A 19,222-nucleotide genomic window follows, 5' to 3' on the forward strand; every position below is an offset into this window, starting at 1 on the left:
CCACAATTTGTGGTTAGCAAACCTGCATCCCTGGGAGAAGTGATGGGGTGATGTCACATGGCATAAATCATGCCTTCGCTCCAGTCTCTTTCATGGACAGAAAGAAATGAGTGTGAGGATAGCTGGTACCCACACAGGGGAAGTTTCTCTGCTGAACGGGAATCTTGGATTCTGACATACGTTGTGCAGTGAAAGGAAGGAGAAGCAGAGCAGAGATGGTACGTGAAGTTGCTCTGCTGAAAGGGAATCTTGGGTTCTGACATACGTTGTGCAGTGAAAGGAAGGAGAAGCAGAGCAGAGATGGTACGTGGAGGGGACACTCAGGGACCCTCACCTGGATTTCACATGACACATCAAGGACAGGCTAGTTCACCTCAGTGCCCCATCTCAGGGCTCTTGAACAGATAACCAGTATCCGTAGGCATAGGTGATACATTTGAAATCTAGAAACAGCATCTTATGTATCAATCTATCTATTCCTGCCACCTCTGTGCCTCATTCCACATGAACTGTCTATCTGCATTTGCTCCGAAAACCTTTGCATGGGCTTCCCATGTGCTGGCACAGTTGTTAGCATTTTATCCTCATTGATCTCTCAAAAACAACCCTGGGAGCCAGGTAGTGTTATTGCAGATGGAAAACAGAAACAGAGAAATGAAGGAATGGAGTCATCTTCTAATGGTTCCTAAGGATTTGAATTTAGGAGCTTTGGCTCCAGTGCTGTCTGTCAAGCCTCTTGATTCTGAGGTCCGAGGATCTCCAGCATAAAAAAAAGAGCCATAACCATTACTCAGATTGACAGAATGAGAAAGCAGAGCCCACACATATAACAATGTAGAAGATAATCAACAGATCAGGAAGAGAAAAGACTCTCTAATATACCCATTTACTCAGTGAGCGTGGACTGATTAGGAGTCAGCTCGAGCCTTCGCATTTGAGGATTTCAGTGTCCTGTGAGAAGAGACAAATCTCAAGTTCTATGTTATTCATTAGCATTACCACACAGAAGTCATGGGAGCCCTTAGGAATGGTACCAACTCAGAGCAAGGGTCAGAGGAAGTTTCCTGGAGGAAAAGGCACATTGGAGTTGGTGGGGGAGAAATGAGGAAGGGCTTTCTCAGCAGACAGAGTGTAGAGGAAAACCTAGCGAGGGGACATGCTACCAGCTCAGACATGATAGGTGGGATTCCTGCCATGCCGAAGGATGGCAGTGTCTGTCATGGAAGTGAACTGAGAGAGATCTGGAGGTCAAGAAGACGGTGTCAGGACCCCTCCTCTTCAGCCACTCCCGTAGTGCCTGATAGCCAGAGACTCCTCCACATCTCTTCAGTGTCCATAGAAGCTTGCTCCCAAGGGAATACCTGTCCCCTGTGGTATCCCTGCATTACCTACTTCCTGATGGATTCCCCTAGCTAAGGGGAGGGTGGGAATGGCCAGTGAGAAAGCTTCCGAGGCAGCAGATGGATGGGAATTTTTCCCAAAGAAACTGTTGACCCAGGTGCAGCGTGCTCACATCTGCCACCGCTTGTTCTCTTGGCTACGGCTACTCATGTGACGACTGTGGTCTTTAAAAAGAAATTGGTGGAGGACTGGGGTCAGACAAAGCAGTTGCTCCAACTTCCAGAATCCCCTGCAGAAGTTTGCCGATGACCCTTCAGATCCGCTGACATCCAAGTGCACCATGGGCATCCTCTCCTTGCCCACCCTAACCCCAGCACTGAAAGAGCATGCCCTAGCCCCATAGGCTAACTGCATCTGTTATTTACATGAGGTCAAAGTGCTCCCAACCATAGCACTGATTGATTGATTGATTGGGAAAGTGCAGAGACACATAGCACCAAACAGCTGCACTACAGTGTCACTAACAGAAGCTGCATGTGATGACGAGTGTGTGTTGGCTTATTTGTTATTTAGTGGTGCTGGGGGACCTTACGTGTGCCAGGAAAACACGGTGCCACCAAGCTGCAAACCCAGCCCTCTTCCTATTTCTGTTTTCCTGTGAGGGTTTCCTTATTTCATAGGGTAGAAGACAGCGAGTAAGGTTCACCAGAGGTTGGGGCCATCAGCTGGGGGCTTTCTGCTCCTTTCCTGCTGAGGTGTCCTTGCATTTCTCATAGAGGACCAGGATGTCAAGTGAATGAACAAATTGCCATGTGTGTGAGGGTACTGCTCCTACCGGATGAAGAAGGAGGGGCCTGCAGAACCCACATTGTAGAGTATTGTCCTGTGTCCCCACAACCTCCCTCCGGGGCATACTGATCTATAACCCCTCCTGCTCACAGTACGTCAACCCTGCCTTTGAGAGGATGATGGGCTACCACAAAGGGGAGCTCCTGGGCAAAGAACTCGCTGACCTACCTAAGAGTGACAAGAACCGGGCAGACCTCCTGGACACCATCAATACGTGCATCAAGAAGGGAAAGGTGGGTGCAACCAAGAACCCACCCACACTCCTCCCTTAGCGCCCCTCCCTGCCCCTGGATGTTTAAGTCTTTTATCTTTAAGACTGCCTTCTTTAGGAGCATCAAAATTCAGTGAGCTTCTGTTTGCAGTTTGCAAAGTGTTTGATGGGTTAATTTTTGATGCCAACGTGATGACACAGGAGCTGATTGTTTTGTGGACAGGCCACTTGCCCCTTGCATGAATACGCCCCCACTATCCTAGCGTTGCATCCCTGAGCGGGGTTCTACTGGGGTAGCTCCTTCCTCCTTTTCAGTTTGTTGGGGTTTGGTAGGAAGGGCTAGAGAGACCTACTATCTGCCTTGACTGGTAGGCTCTGCTGCTTTAGTTGAATATCTTCCATCTTCCTTCTGTTCTCTTTACTCACGGCTGTGCCGTATCCACGGGTAACTCTTCCTCCCCAGCCCTCCCATCCCCAACCTCTTTTTTGCTTCTTCTGGGAAGATGAAGGTGCAGCAGAGGTAAAAGAGATGTTTCCTGGGCTGTCATCTCCTCCCTCTGAGCCGGAGTGACCTCTTGCTTCTTCTGAGGTGTCCTAATGCTTCTCACATGGCTCTGCTTTCTTCTTCTTTTCTCCATTGGCAGTAACTAAGCATCATCTTCATTGGAGACGGGAGCACTAGCAGGGGTAGAATAAATTTAGATTATAAGAATGTCCAAATTACTTCTAAAATCAGTCGATTAGACTTGAAAATGAAACCAGATACTATAAAGTACTCCTTTATTTTGCCAGAATAACCCAGTCACATGAGGCAACCTCAAATGACACACTCACTAATCACTTCATAAACAAGAGAGATCAAGATATAGCTGCAAGGTACCTCAGTTTCAGAGTTGTCTACCCCTTCCAGAAACAGTGGAGAAAACGTCCCACCCTGAGGCTTCCAGTCCTTTATTCCAGTCCAGTTCCCAGGGTCCTGTGGCAGCGGGAATCTCTCCCTCCCCTCGGCACCATCTGTGGAAACTGCAAGGGATCGTTGTGACCCTTGGGTGGGAGGTGCCTAGACTCTCAGAAAGCCGAGGCACTTTGGGAAGGATAAAAGAACTACACAGTTATAAACAGATCCTCTGTTTCCCCATGTAGACAAGCTAGTTGGACTCTCTGAGCCTCAGTTTACCCATCTGTAAGTTAAGAATGATACTGTCAGGCCCATGAGCTGCTGTGACGATTTTGAGGTGCTACTGAACTCTACTGCGGTGGCACCCTAAGGGAGCGCCTGCTGGGAACTCCAGCTGCCCTGGAGCTCATGACAGACACCCTGGTAGTGGACGCACTGGCCCGGTGCTCCTACGTTTATCCCCTGGGATCGTGATGGCGTTGTAGTGGGGACAACTGCCCAGCAGTGCCGTGACATGGAATGGGAGTCTGTGGGAAGTTCTGATCAGTCTGCAAAGACGCAGAGTGGGAGCAGCTGTGGTCTCGACTGAAGGATCTCAAGAGCTCTCTTTGTCCATGTAGGAGTGGCAGGGGGTTTACTATGCCAGACGGAAATCCGGGGACAGCATCCAACAGCACGTGAAGATCACCCCAGTGATTGGCCAAGGAGGGTGAGAGCAAACTCTTCCACTCTTTCTGCTGCGGAGAGGGACTCAGGCCCTTGCGGGCATTGTCTGGCACACTGAAATATTATTGTAAGCCAAAGGACAGCACACACAGGAGCACTTCCTGGTCTTAGGTGGCCAGCAGCAATCTCCAGACATGGTTTCCCTCTTCCCACACCCCTGTCTCCTCTTCATGGTCTTTCTTGCAGCACCAGCTCTACTCCCCAGCTATGGCTTGGTCATGATTGTCCCCCTTGTTCCCAATACCTCTCAGGGTCTCTGCCTGTCCTTCCTCTTGGCAAGTGAACTCCAACTGGCACTACAGGCTTCTGCCCTCAGCCCACAGGGTGCTAACCTTCTCTCTTTTAGGCCCCAGTTTGTTCCGTATTGACTTTGAGCTTATGCAAGGGCTCAGAGTGTCCCAGAGGCACTAACCTACAGCAGGATGTGTCTGAACAGGAGCCAGTGACACCTGACCAGAGAACCATGGGGGCAGGGCATGAGAAATCAAACATATGATTCCCTTTCCGTCTCTCAGGTATATTTTGGGGAAAGGCTCAGAGTGCCAGATGGGCCTCCTAACTAAATCTCCCATCTGCCTTGCAGAAAGCATGAAGGTCACTACCACCTAATGGTTTGACCTTGTAAGGACATGTGACATATTGGTGAAGAAAATAAGATAGTGGTTTCAAGAAACCAGATAACCCCTCTCACACATGGTTTCCAGGACCACCCGAGTTCATTTCAGATCATCACAGGATAGAAAAGCAGCCCATTCCGTAAGATCACCTGTCTATTTGAAGGTTGTTTCCCTCCAATTTTCCTTGCTGTTTTAGTTTGAAACCTGTCCTTCAGTCACCTGAGAGGTCTGTCCAGTGTTCCCCTGGCATTTCCTCCCTGGCTGGCTTCTGGGATTTGTGGGTTGTGACAGGCTCCTAAACAAGGCTTGTCCACCACCGGGAGAGGCTGCCTACCCTCCCTGTAGGCATTGGCTCAGCTTAGCGATCCCAACAGTGACTGATACAGAGCCACAGAAGATGGTGCCTGAGCCTGTCACATTGTCCTTATGGCCACTCTTAGACTGTCTTCTTGGAAACAGGAAGCCGAGTCTTTTTCTGTGTGTTTTGCTAGAATCAGTGGGCAATCAAAGTGGAGGAGACATGCTATTGCCTGGTAATTTCTATCAGAATAATTTTTTTTTCTGATTTGACAGATGAGGGAAAGAAGGTTTTTTTTTTTAATCCAGACATGATTTTGTATTATTTCCTCTAATTGTAGGCAATGAGCTCTTAGAGACAATTCTGATTTAAAAATGGGGACGTTTTACCCCTTCTTTCTTGGGTGAAGTTCATATTATGGGATCCATGAGTCTTTCCCTATGTTCTCGTCAGAGAACCCTCCAGAGGAAAATAATCCAGGAAGAAGGATGGGATAGAGATAGGGAGGAAGGGGTGCCCACGGGCTTCTGGGTGTACAGTCTCACACAGTCTGTTCCACAGCATTACTCCCAAGTGAGGATCTACCATGACCTTACTTGCACTAGGTTGGTGCACCTGGCGTCTATTGTCTTAGTGCCCTTGTGATAATGAACAAGACCATGGGCTAAGTACCTGGATTCCGTTTGTGACTTTTTAACCAAGGGATTTTCCCCCTATGGCTAAAATAAACAAACAAACAAAAATGCCATCCTTATGGTGAACCACAGTGTGCAGCGTAGGACGTCTAAAAGAAAAACCTCAATGTCATCGTTACAATGAGCCATAGTGTACCACACAAGATGTTTAAAAGAAAAACAGCAACCGTGAAATTTGGTCACCGTCCAAATGAGTCTTGCTTTCCTTGTAAGCAACGAAATATTTGTGTCAGTAGGATTAAAGCCAGCTTTGCTGTGGTAGCATGTCAGTCTCTCCTGAAGAGATCCAGGAGGCAGCTGAAGAACGAACGGCAGGCCCATGAGGGAGGAGGGGCCGCACCAGCTGGGGCTGCAGGGAAGCCAGGCTCCTGCAGGCAAATGTAGTTCTGTGACCAGATCTGCGCTGGGAAGGAAGGGCCTGGCGGTCAGCTTTGAGAAACCTTGCCATATCCCTGTACTGCCTTATTGCTTCCTCCTTTTCCCGCCTCACTAATCACTGATTGTTTATGTCATTAGGAAAATTAGGCACTTTGTCTCCCTCAAGAAGCTGTGCTGTACCACTGACAATAACAAGCAGGTACCGTATCCCGTGTCCTCTGCCGCTCTGTCAGCTTGCCCATGCGTCATCCTCACCCTGTTCTCTGCTTGTCTTTCTCCATAGTTTCTTGTAACTGCTATCTAAGAAGGTGTATGGGGAAGCCTCTGGCAGGATGTTTTCGCAGTTCCCCACGAGCCTGTCTCACTCTGTTTAGAGTGTGCTTTGGTTACGTTGTGCCTCGTGGTCTCTCCAGGCTAATACATTCTATGGGAACAGAAGATTCTTCCTCAAAACCAAAAAGAAAAATGTTCCATTTCCTATCTAAATTTCTTACACAAATGAAAAGTGCGTATGCGTGTGAGCAGTCGCTCCTCCAGCTCACAGCCAAAATAAGAACCATTCCAAATCAGTACTGTGATTCTCTTCTTACATTACATCGTGGAGAGCAGTGTCTTTCGAACGCTGTCTTCTGAAGTAACAGAAACTTAGCGAGGTTTTAGGTTTAAACATGCCTTAAGGTAGTTTATAATGTTCCAGTATTGCTGGAAGTAGTTTTATGTGATTTATATTTTTCTATTTGATCATGGAGTTTCCATCTTATACCTTATAACTTATGGACTAAGAAGTATGAAATAAATACGGCTATCAATGAGCTACTTTAAATGCATAAACTATGATGCTTGACTTTGATTTTCAAAGAAGGGACAGTGTCTCTTAGGAATTTCAAAGACACCTAGGGCTTAATCCGTCCTTTCCTCACATAGTAGGAATGCTGAGGGGCAGGATGGGTGTGGATGGATGATGAGCTAAACCGGCAGTAAGACAGCAGCCCCCAGGGCTCCTCTTAGAGAGGGAAGAGGGGCCAGATCATGTGACCTTCATGGAGTCCCAAATGGCAAAAGTATCTGTGGTCATATGTTTGGCTCAGAAGTTTGAGTCCAATCAAAAAAGCATCCTTTGCCACTGGGTGCCTAATCTAGGGTCAGGAATGATTTGTTGATAGCACCCACTTGGAAAGGATGTGAATGCACTGTCACTGGAGAAAAAACATCATCAAACAGCCTCAATGAGATACATCAGGAGCAAGAAAGAGGTTTGCATGAGAGGCAATAAGCAAAGGGAGAGGGACATGGAATCCTGGTATCTCTTTAGAGATGGACTTATGTATACGTGCGAAGTGGTACAGGCCACCATTTTCAGTCTGTGGACCCACAGAGGGGACAGGGAGACTTAGTCCCATCTATTCTCATGCCAGAAATTAAGCAGGTACAACTCATGTCCAAAATCCAGCATGCCTGTCTCCCACAGAAGCCATGGCAGGCTCTATGAAACATCAATATCAGTTCATTTCCTTGCATTTTAGCAGGGGATGGAGCTGAAAGTCAGGCAGTCTCTCCTCCTTACTCCCCCTCATTCCTGTCTTTCTCATCTAGTGAAGCAACTTCCAGAGCCCCTATTATCCATCCCTGTACCTCCACATCCCCCACTCCTCCATCCCACTGGTCCTTCATGACTCAGCCCAAGAATCTTGAAGTAGCTCCTTCTTCCCCAGACCACCAAAGCCCCTCTCCTGCTTTGCCTCTGTCCCCGTTGTCACAGCTAGCTGTGTGCTAAATGGCCCTCCCCTCTCTAGCAATGTCACAGGCTTTGCATGCCAAGCTGACAGCACATAGTAGGCCTAGGGCTGTTGGCTAGCTTAGGGGAAGTAGAGTGTCTCAGTCCTGGCCTCCCGTGAACTCTGTCTGCTGCCCACAGAGAGCGGGCAAGCCATTAGCATAGGATGCCAGGACACGGAGGCCGCCTCCCCTCTGCAGCTCTAAATAGAAACCCCTTTGCTACCATGAATCAGTTGCTGTTCTGAGAAGAGCGAAAACACAGAGCTTGGATCTCCTGAGCTATTGACGTCACCTAATGTGCAGCACAGGCCTGAGAGACTCTTAGATTTTCCAATAATAAAGCAACTTGTCCCTCCGGCTGGCTACAGTACGTTTCTTTCTCCCTAAAGAAGGCTGGAGCCATGGAGATGGCTCTGGGCTGGGGAGGGCTCTTGGAGAGGAGCAGGCTGTCTGCAGGCACTCCTTCCGAAGTGCTGCTTCTGGGGTCCAGCTCTGACGTCAGAATCAACCCGTGGGCTGGCATTTGAACAGGGAATGGAGCTGTGTGCCAGTCAGTTCACTTCTGGCCATGGCTGTCATCAGCAAAGATTCTTTATTCGTCTCTGAGCCCTGAGCTTTCTGCCAAGGCTGGGAATCTCAGCAAGTTATGTCTGCTGCACAGGCCTGTCCCCTTCACACGTGCTGTCCCCAGAGCCTCACCAGATACCTGTTCATCACAGGCACCCAGAAACCATGGGCCAGAGACAGGTAAACAGGTAAAATAAAGTGTAGCCCAGAGGGAGAGAAAGCTTAAACTGGACAGGCATCAAACCCCAGGTCTGGGGAGGCTGGAGAAGGTGCCTGTTGGGACATGAAGGAGCCTGGGCCTTCAAAACCTCCAGTATTTACTGTCTGACTCTCTACAGGAGGTATTCGCTGACCTTAATTGTAGAAGATAAATTTCTTCATTTCTTCCCTGCATTTTCCACTTGCTTAGGCCACTTCCAGCCTCGGTTTCCCAGACGTTGCCCAGACTTACACAGTCACACAGGCTCTGGACATCCTCTGTCTTCATGTCACCCCTGCGTCTTCTCCCAGAGCCTGTCTTCAGTCTCTTTTTACTGCCACATAAAGCATGCAAAATCCTAGGCCCTTGTTTCGTTTGCCTTCTCACAAATAAGAAACCACGTGTAAAACTGCAGGCACCCAGCACTGCACAGCCATGGTCCAGTCAGCTATGAACAGGAAAGTGGTGTGGAAGGCATCACCATGACAGCCATTCCTGAACTGCACCGGGGCCTATTGATCGCAGGGGGGCCTCTTCATTGCTAGGTCTCCACCTATACCCTAGTGCTTATACCCTCCTCTCAGTCTTGACAGTGACGATATAGTGAGGATGGCAGTTCCAAAGCCAATGTGCTTGAGAGCAGAAAGCATTAGAAGCCAGCATGCAGGAGGACAGCACTGTGGTGTGCAGAGTCCATCAGGTAACAGGCTTCCTGTGGAGAAGCCCTTGGAGAGGCGCTGGTGTCCCTGCCCATCCCACAAGGAAGTGATTTCCTTAAAGAGTCCTGGAGCTCAGCTCTCTGGAAAGAGCCTCCCCATCCCCCAGTGCATAATTGTGAGGGGGTGGGGAAAGCAGCCAGGCTCAGAGGAAATGTTCCGGCTAATCAACTGTCCATGGTGACCGCTGATGGAGGGCGGAAGGCGGCCACTCTGGCCCAGTGTTACACCGTGCTTCACAGAGCTAGCAAGTGGGGGCCCACTTCTAAAACTCCCCTGACACCTCCCCAGCCTTCCTTCCACTCACCTGGTCGCTGAATGGCAAGCAGCTGCTGAACCCAATGAACTAGGTCACTTGGGAAACCTCGGTGCTTCTACTCAGTGTGACACCAGTCTGGGCACTGACGCTTGGCCATCGGAGTGTCAGCACCACAGTGTGGACACGGCTCCCTTGAGAACAGTGCGGGGCAGAAATGAGAGCTAAGGTGGTCAAACCTATGGTGACAAAAACCGTACTGTGAGATACCGATTATTATTTTTTTGAGGGGGCAGTGTTAAAACTGTGAAGTCAGAATGTCCATGTCCTCTAGGGTGGGTCCCAGTGCCCTGTCTTGTTTGAGAGCTACTGGCCAAGGTGGGTGGCTTCAAGACTCAAGGGCAGCAACTAGCCCTGGCTGATGGCTAACTGATCACCGCTCCAAGAGTAGAACCTGCGCTGGGTTTAAAAGTTAAAAAAGACTGTCTTGAGCGTTTACTTCACCCTCCAGACCTCTCCCTGCCGAACAGATTCCATGTTGAGCTTGCCCCTCATCTAAACCATTGTGTCTCATGTGACGTCACAAACAATATCTGCTTATTCTTCAAGAATAAGTGTGACTCCTTCCAGTTGGAGAAAGAAGGCTACTACAGCTACAGTTTCAGGGGCCTCTGGGGGTGGCCACTCCTATCGAGGAGTGTGTTTTCTGTCACTGACTTGCCACCACGAGGCAGAGTTTGGATGGATGTGACTCACAGCAGGTGTCCTGGAACATTTGTTGATACATTTGGGAAAGCCACCAGGTCAACAAACTTTTTCACATTTTTCCATTTAGCTTTCGTATATAGTTATTTATATGGAACTACTTAAGGGAGCCCTCTGATATCTGGAAAGCACATTTTGAACAGGCAACCCCTGAGCACTGAAAGGAGAGCCTGCTAGGCTAGAGGCAATGAGGGTACAAGACACAGAACCTACAGCAGGGAAGGGGACACAGAAGGAACATTGGTGGTACTGTGGTAGCGCCTGGTAGGATTGTGCTCATGGAAGGTCTTGGCTCAGAGAAGGAAAAACATTTTTAGTCTGGTAGTGGCAGTGGCTGGTAAAGTTGTAGTCTGGTTTTGGTGGTGGCTGGTAAAGCTATAGTCTGGTGGTGGTGGTAGCTGGTAAAGCCATAGTCTGATTGTGATGGTGGTGTCTGGTAAAGCTGTAGTCTGGTGGTGGCAGTGGCTGGTAAAGCTGTAGTTTGGTATAGCTGTAGTCTGGTAAAGCTGTAGTCTGGTGGTGGTGGTGGTGCTGGTAATGCTGTAGTCTGGAGATGGTGGCTGGTAAAGCTGTAGTCTGGTGGTGGCAGTGGCTGGTAAAGCTGTAGTCTGGTAAAGCTGTAGTCTGGTGGTGGTGGCAGTGCTGGTAAAGCTGTAGTTAGTCTGGTGGTGGTGGCGGTGGCTGGTAAAGCTGTAGTCTGGTAAAGCTGTAGTCTGGTAAAGCTGTAGTCTGGTAAAACTGTAGTCTGGTAAAGCTGTAGTCTGGTAAAGCTGTAGTCTGGTAAAGTTGTAGTCTGGTAAAGCTGTAGTCTGGTGGTGGCAGCGGCTGGTAAAGCTGGTTTGTGACAGGCTTTGTGAGGTTCAGAGGTCTGATGTCAAGAAAATGCATTGCATGACAAAGGGGACGGGAAAGGGGCAGAGACAGAGAGACAGAGACCCCAACGTACAGATCGGTGTTGGCTTCTCAAAGCAGTAGCTAAGACCTGAAAATCGGAGAGTTTTGCTCACTCGTGTTTTATGTAACATACGGAAACTTGTATTCTTGCAAAGCAGTAGCTAGTAGCCAACCTGTCAGGAGCCTTTCGCTTCACAGGAAGGACCTGCTAAGGTCTGGACGTGTTATTCCTTAATGTAAACGGAAATACCAGCTAACACTCACACTGAGTGCCCCCATCAGTTTCAGCTGTCAACTGGTCACATTACAGGCCAAGGGAAAATGTCAACAAAGGCATTTTATATAAGAATCAGTTGTTCTAATTTACAGTAGAATTTACAATAGGGGAATTTTAATTTTTATAGTATTTAGAAACAATGTGTTACCTGCAGCTTTTAAATCAAGGTCTGGGGAGATTATAATGACACAGCTCAGATCTGTCATTGTGCTGAAAAGGCCACTGCAGACCAGGTGCCAATAAATGGCAAGGATGTGTTACAATGCAATTATTTTTACAAAGTTGCCTTGGCTGGAGTTTATTAACTTCCCCTTTATACCTAAGATTATGATAGACTTAGATGAAGGCACCTGCATTTTTCACTGAGCCTCCGGTTAAGCCTTTTCCTGCATGTCATTTTCATCCGCCTCCAGGGTCTGGTCCTCACTGTGAAGGACCTATGAGTCCCCAAGACATCTAGAAAGCAAGAGATGCATGGTTACAGGGGATATGTCTGCTCATCTGCCCTCTATCATGGCATGTGATAGGACCCTGTGTCCCCATCTCCTCTAGGACTGAACTCACTGAGTTGGTCACTGAGGCTTTTGAGAAGCTTGTGCCTGCCTGTCCTGAGACTTCTTAGTCCTTACTCTGCCAGGGCTTGGTTGCCACGTGTTGTCTCCTGGCGTCTTCATCACACTGTCATCATTTTTGACAAATAAGGAAACTGAGGTTTGGAGCAGTCAAGAAATGCATCCGGATGTCACATAGTGTAAGTGACAAAGTCAGGATTTAACCCCAAAGCAGTTAGATGTGTGGCTCTAAAGCAAGACACGGGCTTCTTTGGAGTCCTCTTGGATGACGTCATGAAGAGGTTTTGACTGAGGTGCAGGTGTGAAGTGTGGCAGGGATGTGTCTCTGTGGAGAGGATAGTTCCCTGCAGAGACCAAGAGAAGAGGGCGTGGCCAGGCTTGGCTAGATCCCTTGCTGAGTGAGAGTGGGAAGTTTAGAACTGTGAAGGTACTTGGGGCTCAGGTTAGGGCTACCCACTGCCTTTACCAGTGTCTCTACACGTCCTACTCTAGGGGCTACACGACCAAGGCGATTGTCTCTGGATGTTGGGACTAAAGTCGATCGCTGTGTGGATGGGGGCCTATCTCTGTGATGTGCGTAGAAAAAGGTCACTGTCAAGCACTGTGGAGATGTGGAAGGCTGAGGGAGGGAGTTAGCTAACTAACTGTCCACAGGGGTCTCTCTGAGGGAAAGCTGGAGCCGCGGAACAACTCACTCCAGGTATCCTCCAGCGTGCAGTGGTGTATGTTGAACATTGTCAACTGCTGATTGAAGCATTGCAGAATTCGTTCTGTCATGAGCTACTTTTTGTTGCTGTGACCAGATACCTGACAAGAAGCAAGGGAGGCAGGGCCTATTTTGGCTAACAGTTTGAAGAGATACAGTCCATATGGAAAGAATGTTCCTTACCTCCTCACCCGGTGGTAGAACAGGAAGAGGAGACAGGAAGTACGTCATGGCTATACAAGATTGCTCACCTCCGATGAATTACTTACTCCAGGAAGGGTCCACTCCCTCAAGGCTCCCCAATCCTCCAAACACTGTCACCAGCTGGGGACCAAGCGCTCACACACAGGAGGCCATGTTACCCTCCAAAGCACAGCACATCCTCATCATACTTGAGCAATGCGTGGCCAGTGCACACCTGAAACCCATACCATGACGCTGTCTGCTCTTTTGCAAAAAGCGCCTTTTGTTCCAACGGTATTCAGCGCAGCATTCATAACCATGAAGATTATGCATGGGCTTCTGGCCCTTTCCTTCCATGTGACTCATTTAGATATAATTTCTAAAAACGAAATTGTGAGAAGCATGCGCTCTTCCAGCGTCAGTCACGGGACAGTGGATTTGGGTTCCTGCGCCTTAGGTTTCTTCTGCTGCGCTGGGGAAATCTCATGCTAGCCCCTTGTCCTGGCTGTTTAGGAGGACTGGAGTCAGGATGTGGCCCAAGGACACTGGAGAAAGCTGTGTACACAAACTTTCACTGTGACCAGCGTGTCCCTAAAGCCAGAAGCACCGTGGATGGAGTGGGTTCTCTGGTACTTTTCCTTCGTATTTGTTAGTCAACACCAGATGGCTGTGGGCTGGAAGGCGAAGCAGGTGTGACATGCGTACTTGGGGTAAGTGGGAGTAATGGAAGATTAGGTCCTTCGGGTGCTGTTCCTTCCACAAGTGCTATGGGGTACTTCACACCATGAATGAACCAGACCTCAGGGGCGAAGAAGAGAAGCCATGGGTGATGCACAACACTCCGACTGCTTAGGGATTTGTGGAGGACCGTGAGAAGGATCCTGGGAAGAACTGTTGAGAGGACTTTAGGGGCTTATCTGCAGAACATTGGCCCAGGGAGGTGCCAGGGAAGACAGAGACTGCAGTGTGCTGAGGGGCTAATGTGACAGGTCTCGACCGTGGCCACATTTTGCAGTTACCTGGAGAGTTGAAAGTAAGGACAGCGTGGTGGATGTCCACTTTGTGGTGTGTCCCAGGGGCTCTGAGGGAGGGTGTCTTGGTGTAGGCTGGACAAGGTGATTCTTGAGATTTTCCCCCAAGGGATTTCAGTGTACTCCCTGGGTGAAACCTTCAGGCTAAGAGGAACCTTGGCAGGATGTGATCGGGTGTGATCAGGTTACTATGAGAGCCCAGGGCACTTCCTGCTGGAGATGAAGGGGGAGGGGAAGACCATAGCGGTGCAGCCTAAGGGGAGGGTGACTGGCTTCTTCTACTCACAGCAGGGAGTAGGCACTGAGAAAATGCCAGGGACTGGGAACATGGTGTCATTATCTGTGTGCCTTCCTCCTGGGCCTTGGCATGAAAAATAACTGTGAGGTAAATGCATCCAGGGAAAGCAATGCCACAGGGCTCCCAAAAATGGTTCCTGGGGCCGAGGACCCTGTATCATGCTATAGGCCTAAGAGATGAGCCTGGCCTAGGTTTAGCCTTACAGCAGGCCAGCAAGGGAAATGGCTCTTTTGACTGAGTAGGTGAACACCGTGGCTGAGACCCTGCCTGCTGTGTCTCTAGCCCCCCGAGAAGCATTGGAAAGTAATGGCTTTTGTCTGAAACATTGCTTCTCCATAGCCTTGGTTACAGGCCCCAACATGTCCCTTTTTCCCATGCCTGACCTGACAACACAGATGTAGAACCAACTCCTCCTTCACCTCCCCTCCAAGCCCATTGTCTGCTTTAGCCGACAGGTGTTTGAGTTTTTCATTTCTTTTCTCCATTAATGTTTCATAGTTGTGATATATGACAGGGAAGAAAATGGCGTGGGTGGGATTTATTTAGTTTGCTGCTTAATTTAAATTTGAAAAATTCACCCATAACCCTTTGGAGCATTAAAAGTATTGTTTTTTAAAATTATCTTTAATAAATCATTTTTTAGTGGGCTACAGGGCTGAAACTCCAAATCTTATTTCTCTGCCTGTCACTGCTGGGCTCCATGCAGGTGACAAACTGTCTGCCCTATTATCTGCAGAAGCACAGAATTCTGTGGACGTAGTCACATGACACTTAATGAAATGATACATCTGAGAGCTACACCCTACACCGTTGGCCGATTTGGTCATTGTGCAAATGTCACAGCGCGTATGCGCACGAGAGAGGGTCACAAGTGTCATCGGCTCATGCCATCTTTGGGATAAATGGCCCCACTCTGACAGAAATGTCACGGCAGTTGACAGGAACACCCAAGTTCTGTCCCAGAGTGGCACTCGGCTGTGTGGGGGTGAGGTGACCTGCAGGGAGTAGCCTGGGAACATCATGGTGGGCAGGCCTGCAGGTGTGAGCCTGTGCCACTGTTGTGATGGATGCCTGCGTCCTTCCTGCCGGAAGCTGGGGAGCAGAGGAGCCAGTATTGCAGCCTGTGAATCTGGCCTTGTGCCATAGGTTGTGTTCTTGCGGTTGAGCTCACAAGCTCAGACCTGCAGCACACTTTCTGGCTATGACCTTGGCCTCTGATTCTAGAAATTCATTTGGCAGCCTGGAGAGCTTTCTGGTTCCCTAAGACTCCTAAAGACCCTGCTTCACAGTTCTGAAGAGGCTAGAGAGTGGGCAGCTTTGGTGGCCATAGCGGCCCACCCATCGCTATTATTGTTGTGCCCACCCCCTGGCTACTGTGATTGTTGGCTCCAGTGTTCTGGCTGGGACCAGTGAGACTAGGGTAAACTTTGCAACCTCTGTGTTCTTCCAGGGGAATAAGGAACTTCAGGTCTGGAAGTCACCTGGGTTCCTGGGAGTCTGACCTTTCACCCTCTGTTGCCAGTAGCGACATTTCCAGAAGGAAGTGTGACACCCCCAGGCCTCTACCAGAATAGCCTCTATTTTCTCCAGAACCCTTGAGCTAAAGGCTCACCTCGCCACTGGTGTTCCCCACTTCCATCCAGTGTCATCTGTTCAACTTGACTTAGACCATTTACTTTTTCCTTCAATTTTAACCTGGCCCTTGCAGCCTCTGAAGTCTGTCCGGGCTTTAAGTCCCCCCCCATATGGTCCCTTGGCCCTCCTGTAACCTGGATCCTCCTATTTCTCCCCAGAGCCTCTACTCCAGCAGGCCAATCCATGTAGTACCCTGTTTCAGGTCTGAATTCCTCTGTATTCCTCCACAAGAAGGTACATGGTCTTGGGGTTTGTTCATTCCCCAAAACCCCAACGTGGTGGGAGAGAATGACCTAGTTTCTCCCATGAAGTGTCCCCTTGACAGTGAATGCCTGTCATTTGGATATCCAGAACATAGAAAGGAATCAATAGATTGGAAGTGCGCCTCTCTGCATGGCCTCTGACAACATGCCTGTGTGCCCCTCACAAGGCAAAGCACATAACTGGCACTCTAGAAATTCACTCATTCCTCTTCCCACACTGAGCTCTGCCCCTCCAGCCATCTGGTTCCTCTCTACCCTATCATAGAATAAACAGAGTCATATAATATGTATATACTGTATAAAGCATTTTTAAAATGATTTTAAGACTTAATACTTTTTTGGTGTATGGACCTCATACACCATACACTAATCAGGTTTTTGTTGTTGTTGTTGTTGGGTTTCTCTGTGCAGCTTTTTGGTTCCTGTCCTGGAACTAGCTCTTGTAGACTAAGCTGGCCTCGAACTCACAGAGATCTGCCTGCTTCTGCAGCCCGAGTGCTGGGATTAAAGGCGTGCGCCACCATAATAATCAGTTATTATCGCTGAATAGTATTCTGTTGTGAATGGTTTGTTTATCTGTTGCCTTATTGGTGGCACCTGAGCTGTGTCTGTTCTTGAGCTGTTGTGAAGAAGCCTTCTACGTATTCTTCTACTTGCGTTGTTGTAAATGATTTTCCTTTCCTTTGGGAGCATGGCCAGCAGCTTACTCACTAAGTCACAGATTCAGTGCGTGTCTGCGTTATAAGCAACTGCCAGTTCTTTCCTCCCAAGAAGTTCTTCCATTTGGCAGTCCCAAAGCAGTGAGCCGGCGAGGCCAATACACTCTTGTCGAGAGTTGGTGTTGCTGTGAGCATTTTTAGTCATGGGCCGGCGTGTAGGATTTAGTTTGTAAACTTGTCTCTGCAGAGTGCCTGATACTGTGCACACACTGGGGACCAATGACCGAGAGGTTTCCCATGTATTGTTGGTCTTTTGTTTATCATCTTTGTAGACTACCGATTGGAGGCCTTTGGCATTTTAATTGGGTTGTCTTTATTATTGAGTTTGTCTTTGTTATACATCAGTCCACTGCCAGATAGGTTTGCTCATGTTTTCCTCTATTTTTCTATTCATTTAACAATATTTGGTTGAACAGTTTCTAATTTGACAAAGCTTACTGTGTCCGTGTGTGACAGATACTGTTTTCTGTGGCTTTCTTTGCCTGTCCCCAAGTTCTAAAGATATTTTGTATTTCTTTTAAAAGATTAAAGTTTGAACTTTTACATTTAGGTATACATTGCATCTAGAATTTCTTTCATGGTGTCACCAGGGATAAACTTAGTGTCTGCCTATAAAGATATCTGATTATTGAAACTCAGGCATTTATTAGAAGTACTTTCCCCCCACTGAATTATTTTGACATCTTTAGCAAGTAATTATGTAGTGGCCTGCCTCCAGACTCTTCCACTGTGTTGCTCAGTTTGTGAATCCATACACCAATTGCATACATTCTTAACCATTGTTAGTCTAGAAGTCAGCTACTGTAAGTTCTTCCTCTGGTTTGGTTTCATGTGTTCTTTGTATTTCTGTGTAACTTTCAAAATTAGATTGGTAATGTTTACCCTACAAGCATGTGCTGAGGCTGGAGAGCAGTTAGAGAAACCAGAATTTAAGGATTGAATCTTCCAGTCTATAAGCAGAGAGCTCCGCTTTCTCTATGAAACGATTACTTTGGGTGCATCCCAGAAAGGTAGCTATGTTGTTCGTGAGCCTCCAAGACCTTTTTGTTTTATGGTTCATTAGAAAGATTCAGAATCTAAGGCAGTGATACTGTTTGATTGCAGGGAGTAGATGGGAGAAGGGAAGCTATCACAGATAGAACTGGGAGGGCTCCTGGCCACGCCCACCTTCCTCCTCCCTTTTCCGCACGGGAAAGGAAAAAGTACGCCGCACTATGAAGGGACTCAACTTCTCGTTCTCTTTGGGTTCAAAATACTTTATAATTTGTTTGTTTCTCCTTGTTTGGTTTTTTGAGACAGGGTTTCTCTGCAGCTTTGGAGCCTGTCCTGGAACTTGCTCTGTATACCAGGCTGGCCTCTGCCTCCTGAGTGCTGGGATTAAAAGAGTGTGCCATCACCATCTGGCGTAATTTCTTTTTAATTTCTTCTTTGGTTCATGGGCTATTTAGAAATTTCGGTTTGGGTTTGTTTAATTTCTAGATAGACATATTATAGATGTTTTTCTGGCAATTTTTGGTTTATTTCCACTTATTATCAGAGAACATGCTTGGGTGCTGTTTGAATCCACTTAAACTTTATTGAAATCTTTTGTTTGGGCCAAATACAGGTCTGTTTCAATCAGCATTTCAAAAAGATTCCTTTGAAAAGGCTGTGTTCTTCTTTTATTAGGTGGAATGTTCTATCAGTCTCAGTTAGATGAAAGCAATTATATTCTTCATATGAGAAGCAGCTCTGTCTTTTCACCATTTGTTTCTCTGTGTTCTTCTGTTTCATTTCTCTATTCCTTTATACAGACTTTCTTTTACATTGTTTGAACAATTTCTAAAATGTCATTCTTTAATCTTTTGAATTTTGGTTATATCTTATTTTTAATGATGCAGAATTATTGAGAATTGCTTTAACAATACAGAATTACTTAGAATTACTATTCACAACTTTACCTTTCCACAGTGTTCTTAACCTAAGCGTCCACCAAATCATGTAGAACATAAAGTCCTTGTGTTATAAAACCTGGTTGATGCCTATCCACCCATTCATTACACTATAGTTTTCGTATATATTACATCTAGATAGATACATAGGTAGATAGATACTTCATCAGATAGTGTTGGTATTTTTGCTTTAAACATACATATTTTATAGAAATTAAGAGAAACATATCAAGTATTTGCTATTCCCTGAGCACTGGAGCCTGGGGGAAAGGTGATGTGTACTGTTCTTCCCTCTCTCTGACTAGTTTTGTGCATTTGGGAAAGTGGCATGGCCATTCAGCCTCCTCCTCCTCCTTCCGTGGCATGTGAGTTAGGATCATTAGGTACCTGCAAGGCTGCCCAGAGCCATGGAGTCCCACAC

The 19,222-nt window shown here is 47.6% G+C and overlaps 1 protein-coding gene across 6 annotated transcripts in view; it reads left to right on the forward strand.

Moving 5' to 3' along the window:
- The window catches only part of Pde8b (phosphodiesterase 8B), a 216,048-nt gene that overhangs the window by 157,185 nt on the left and 39,641 nt on the right, over window positions 1-19,222 (forward strand). For 4 of the 6 annotated variants that reach the window (XM_057789955.1, XM_057789956.1, XM_057789950.1 and 1 more), the window contains exons 8-10: window positions 2,283-2,423; window positions 3,920-4,008; window positions 6,152-6,212. In XM_057789955.1, the coding sequence (XP_057645938.1) occupies window positions 2,283-2,423; window positions 3,920-4,008; window positions 6,152-6,212 (291 nt within the window). The remainder of the gene's footprint in view (window positions 1-2,282; window positions 2,424-3,919; window positions 4,009-6,151; window positions 6,213-19,222) is intronic. The other 2 variants (XM_057789953.1, XM_057789954.1) reach the window with 1 other exon arrangement.

Source organism: Chionomys nivalis, chromosome 15, assembly GCF_950005125.1.
Source record: "Chionomys nivalis chromosome 15, mChiNiv1.1, whole genome shotgun sequence".
In the NCBI taxonomy this organism is placed as follows: domain Eukaryota; kingdom Metazoa; phylum Chordata; class Mammalia; order Rodentia; family Cricetidae; genus Chionomys; species Chionomys nivalis.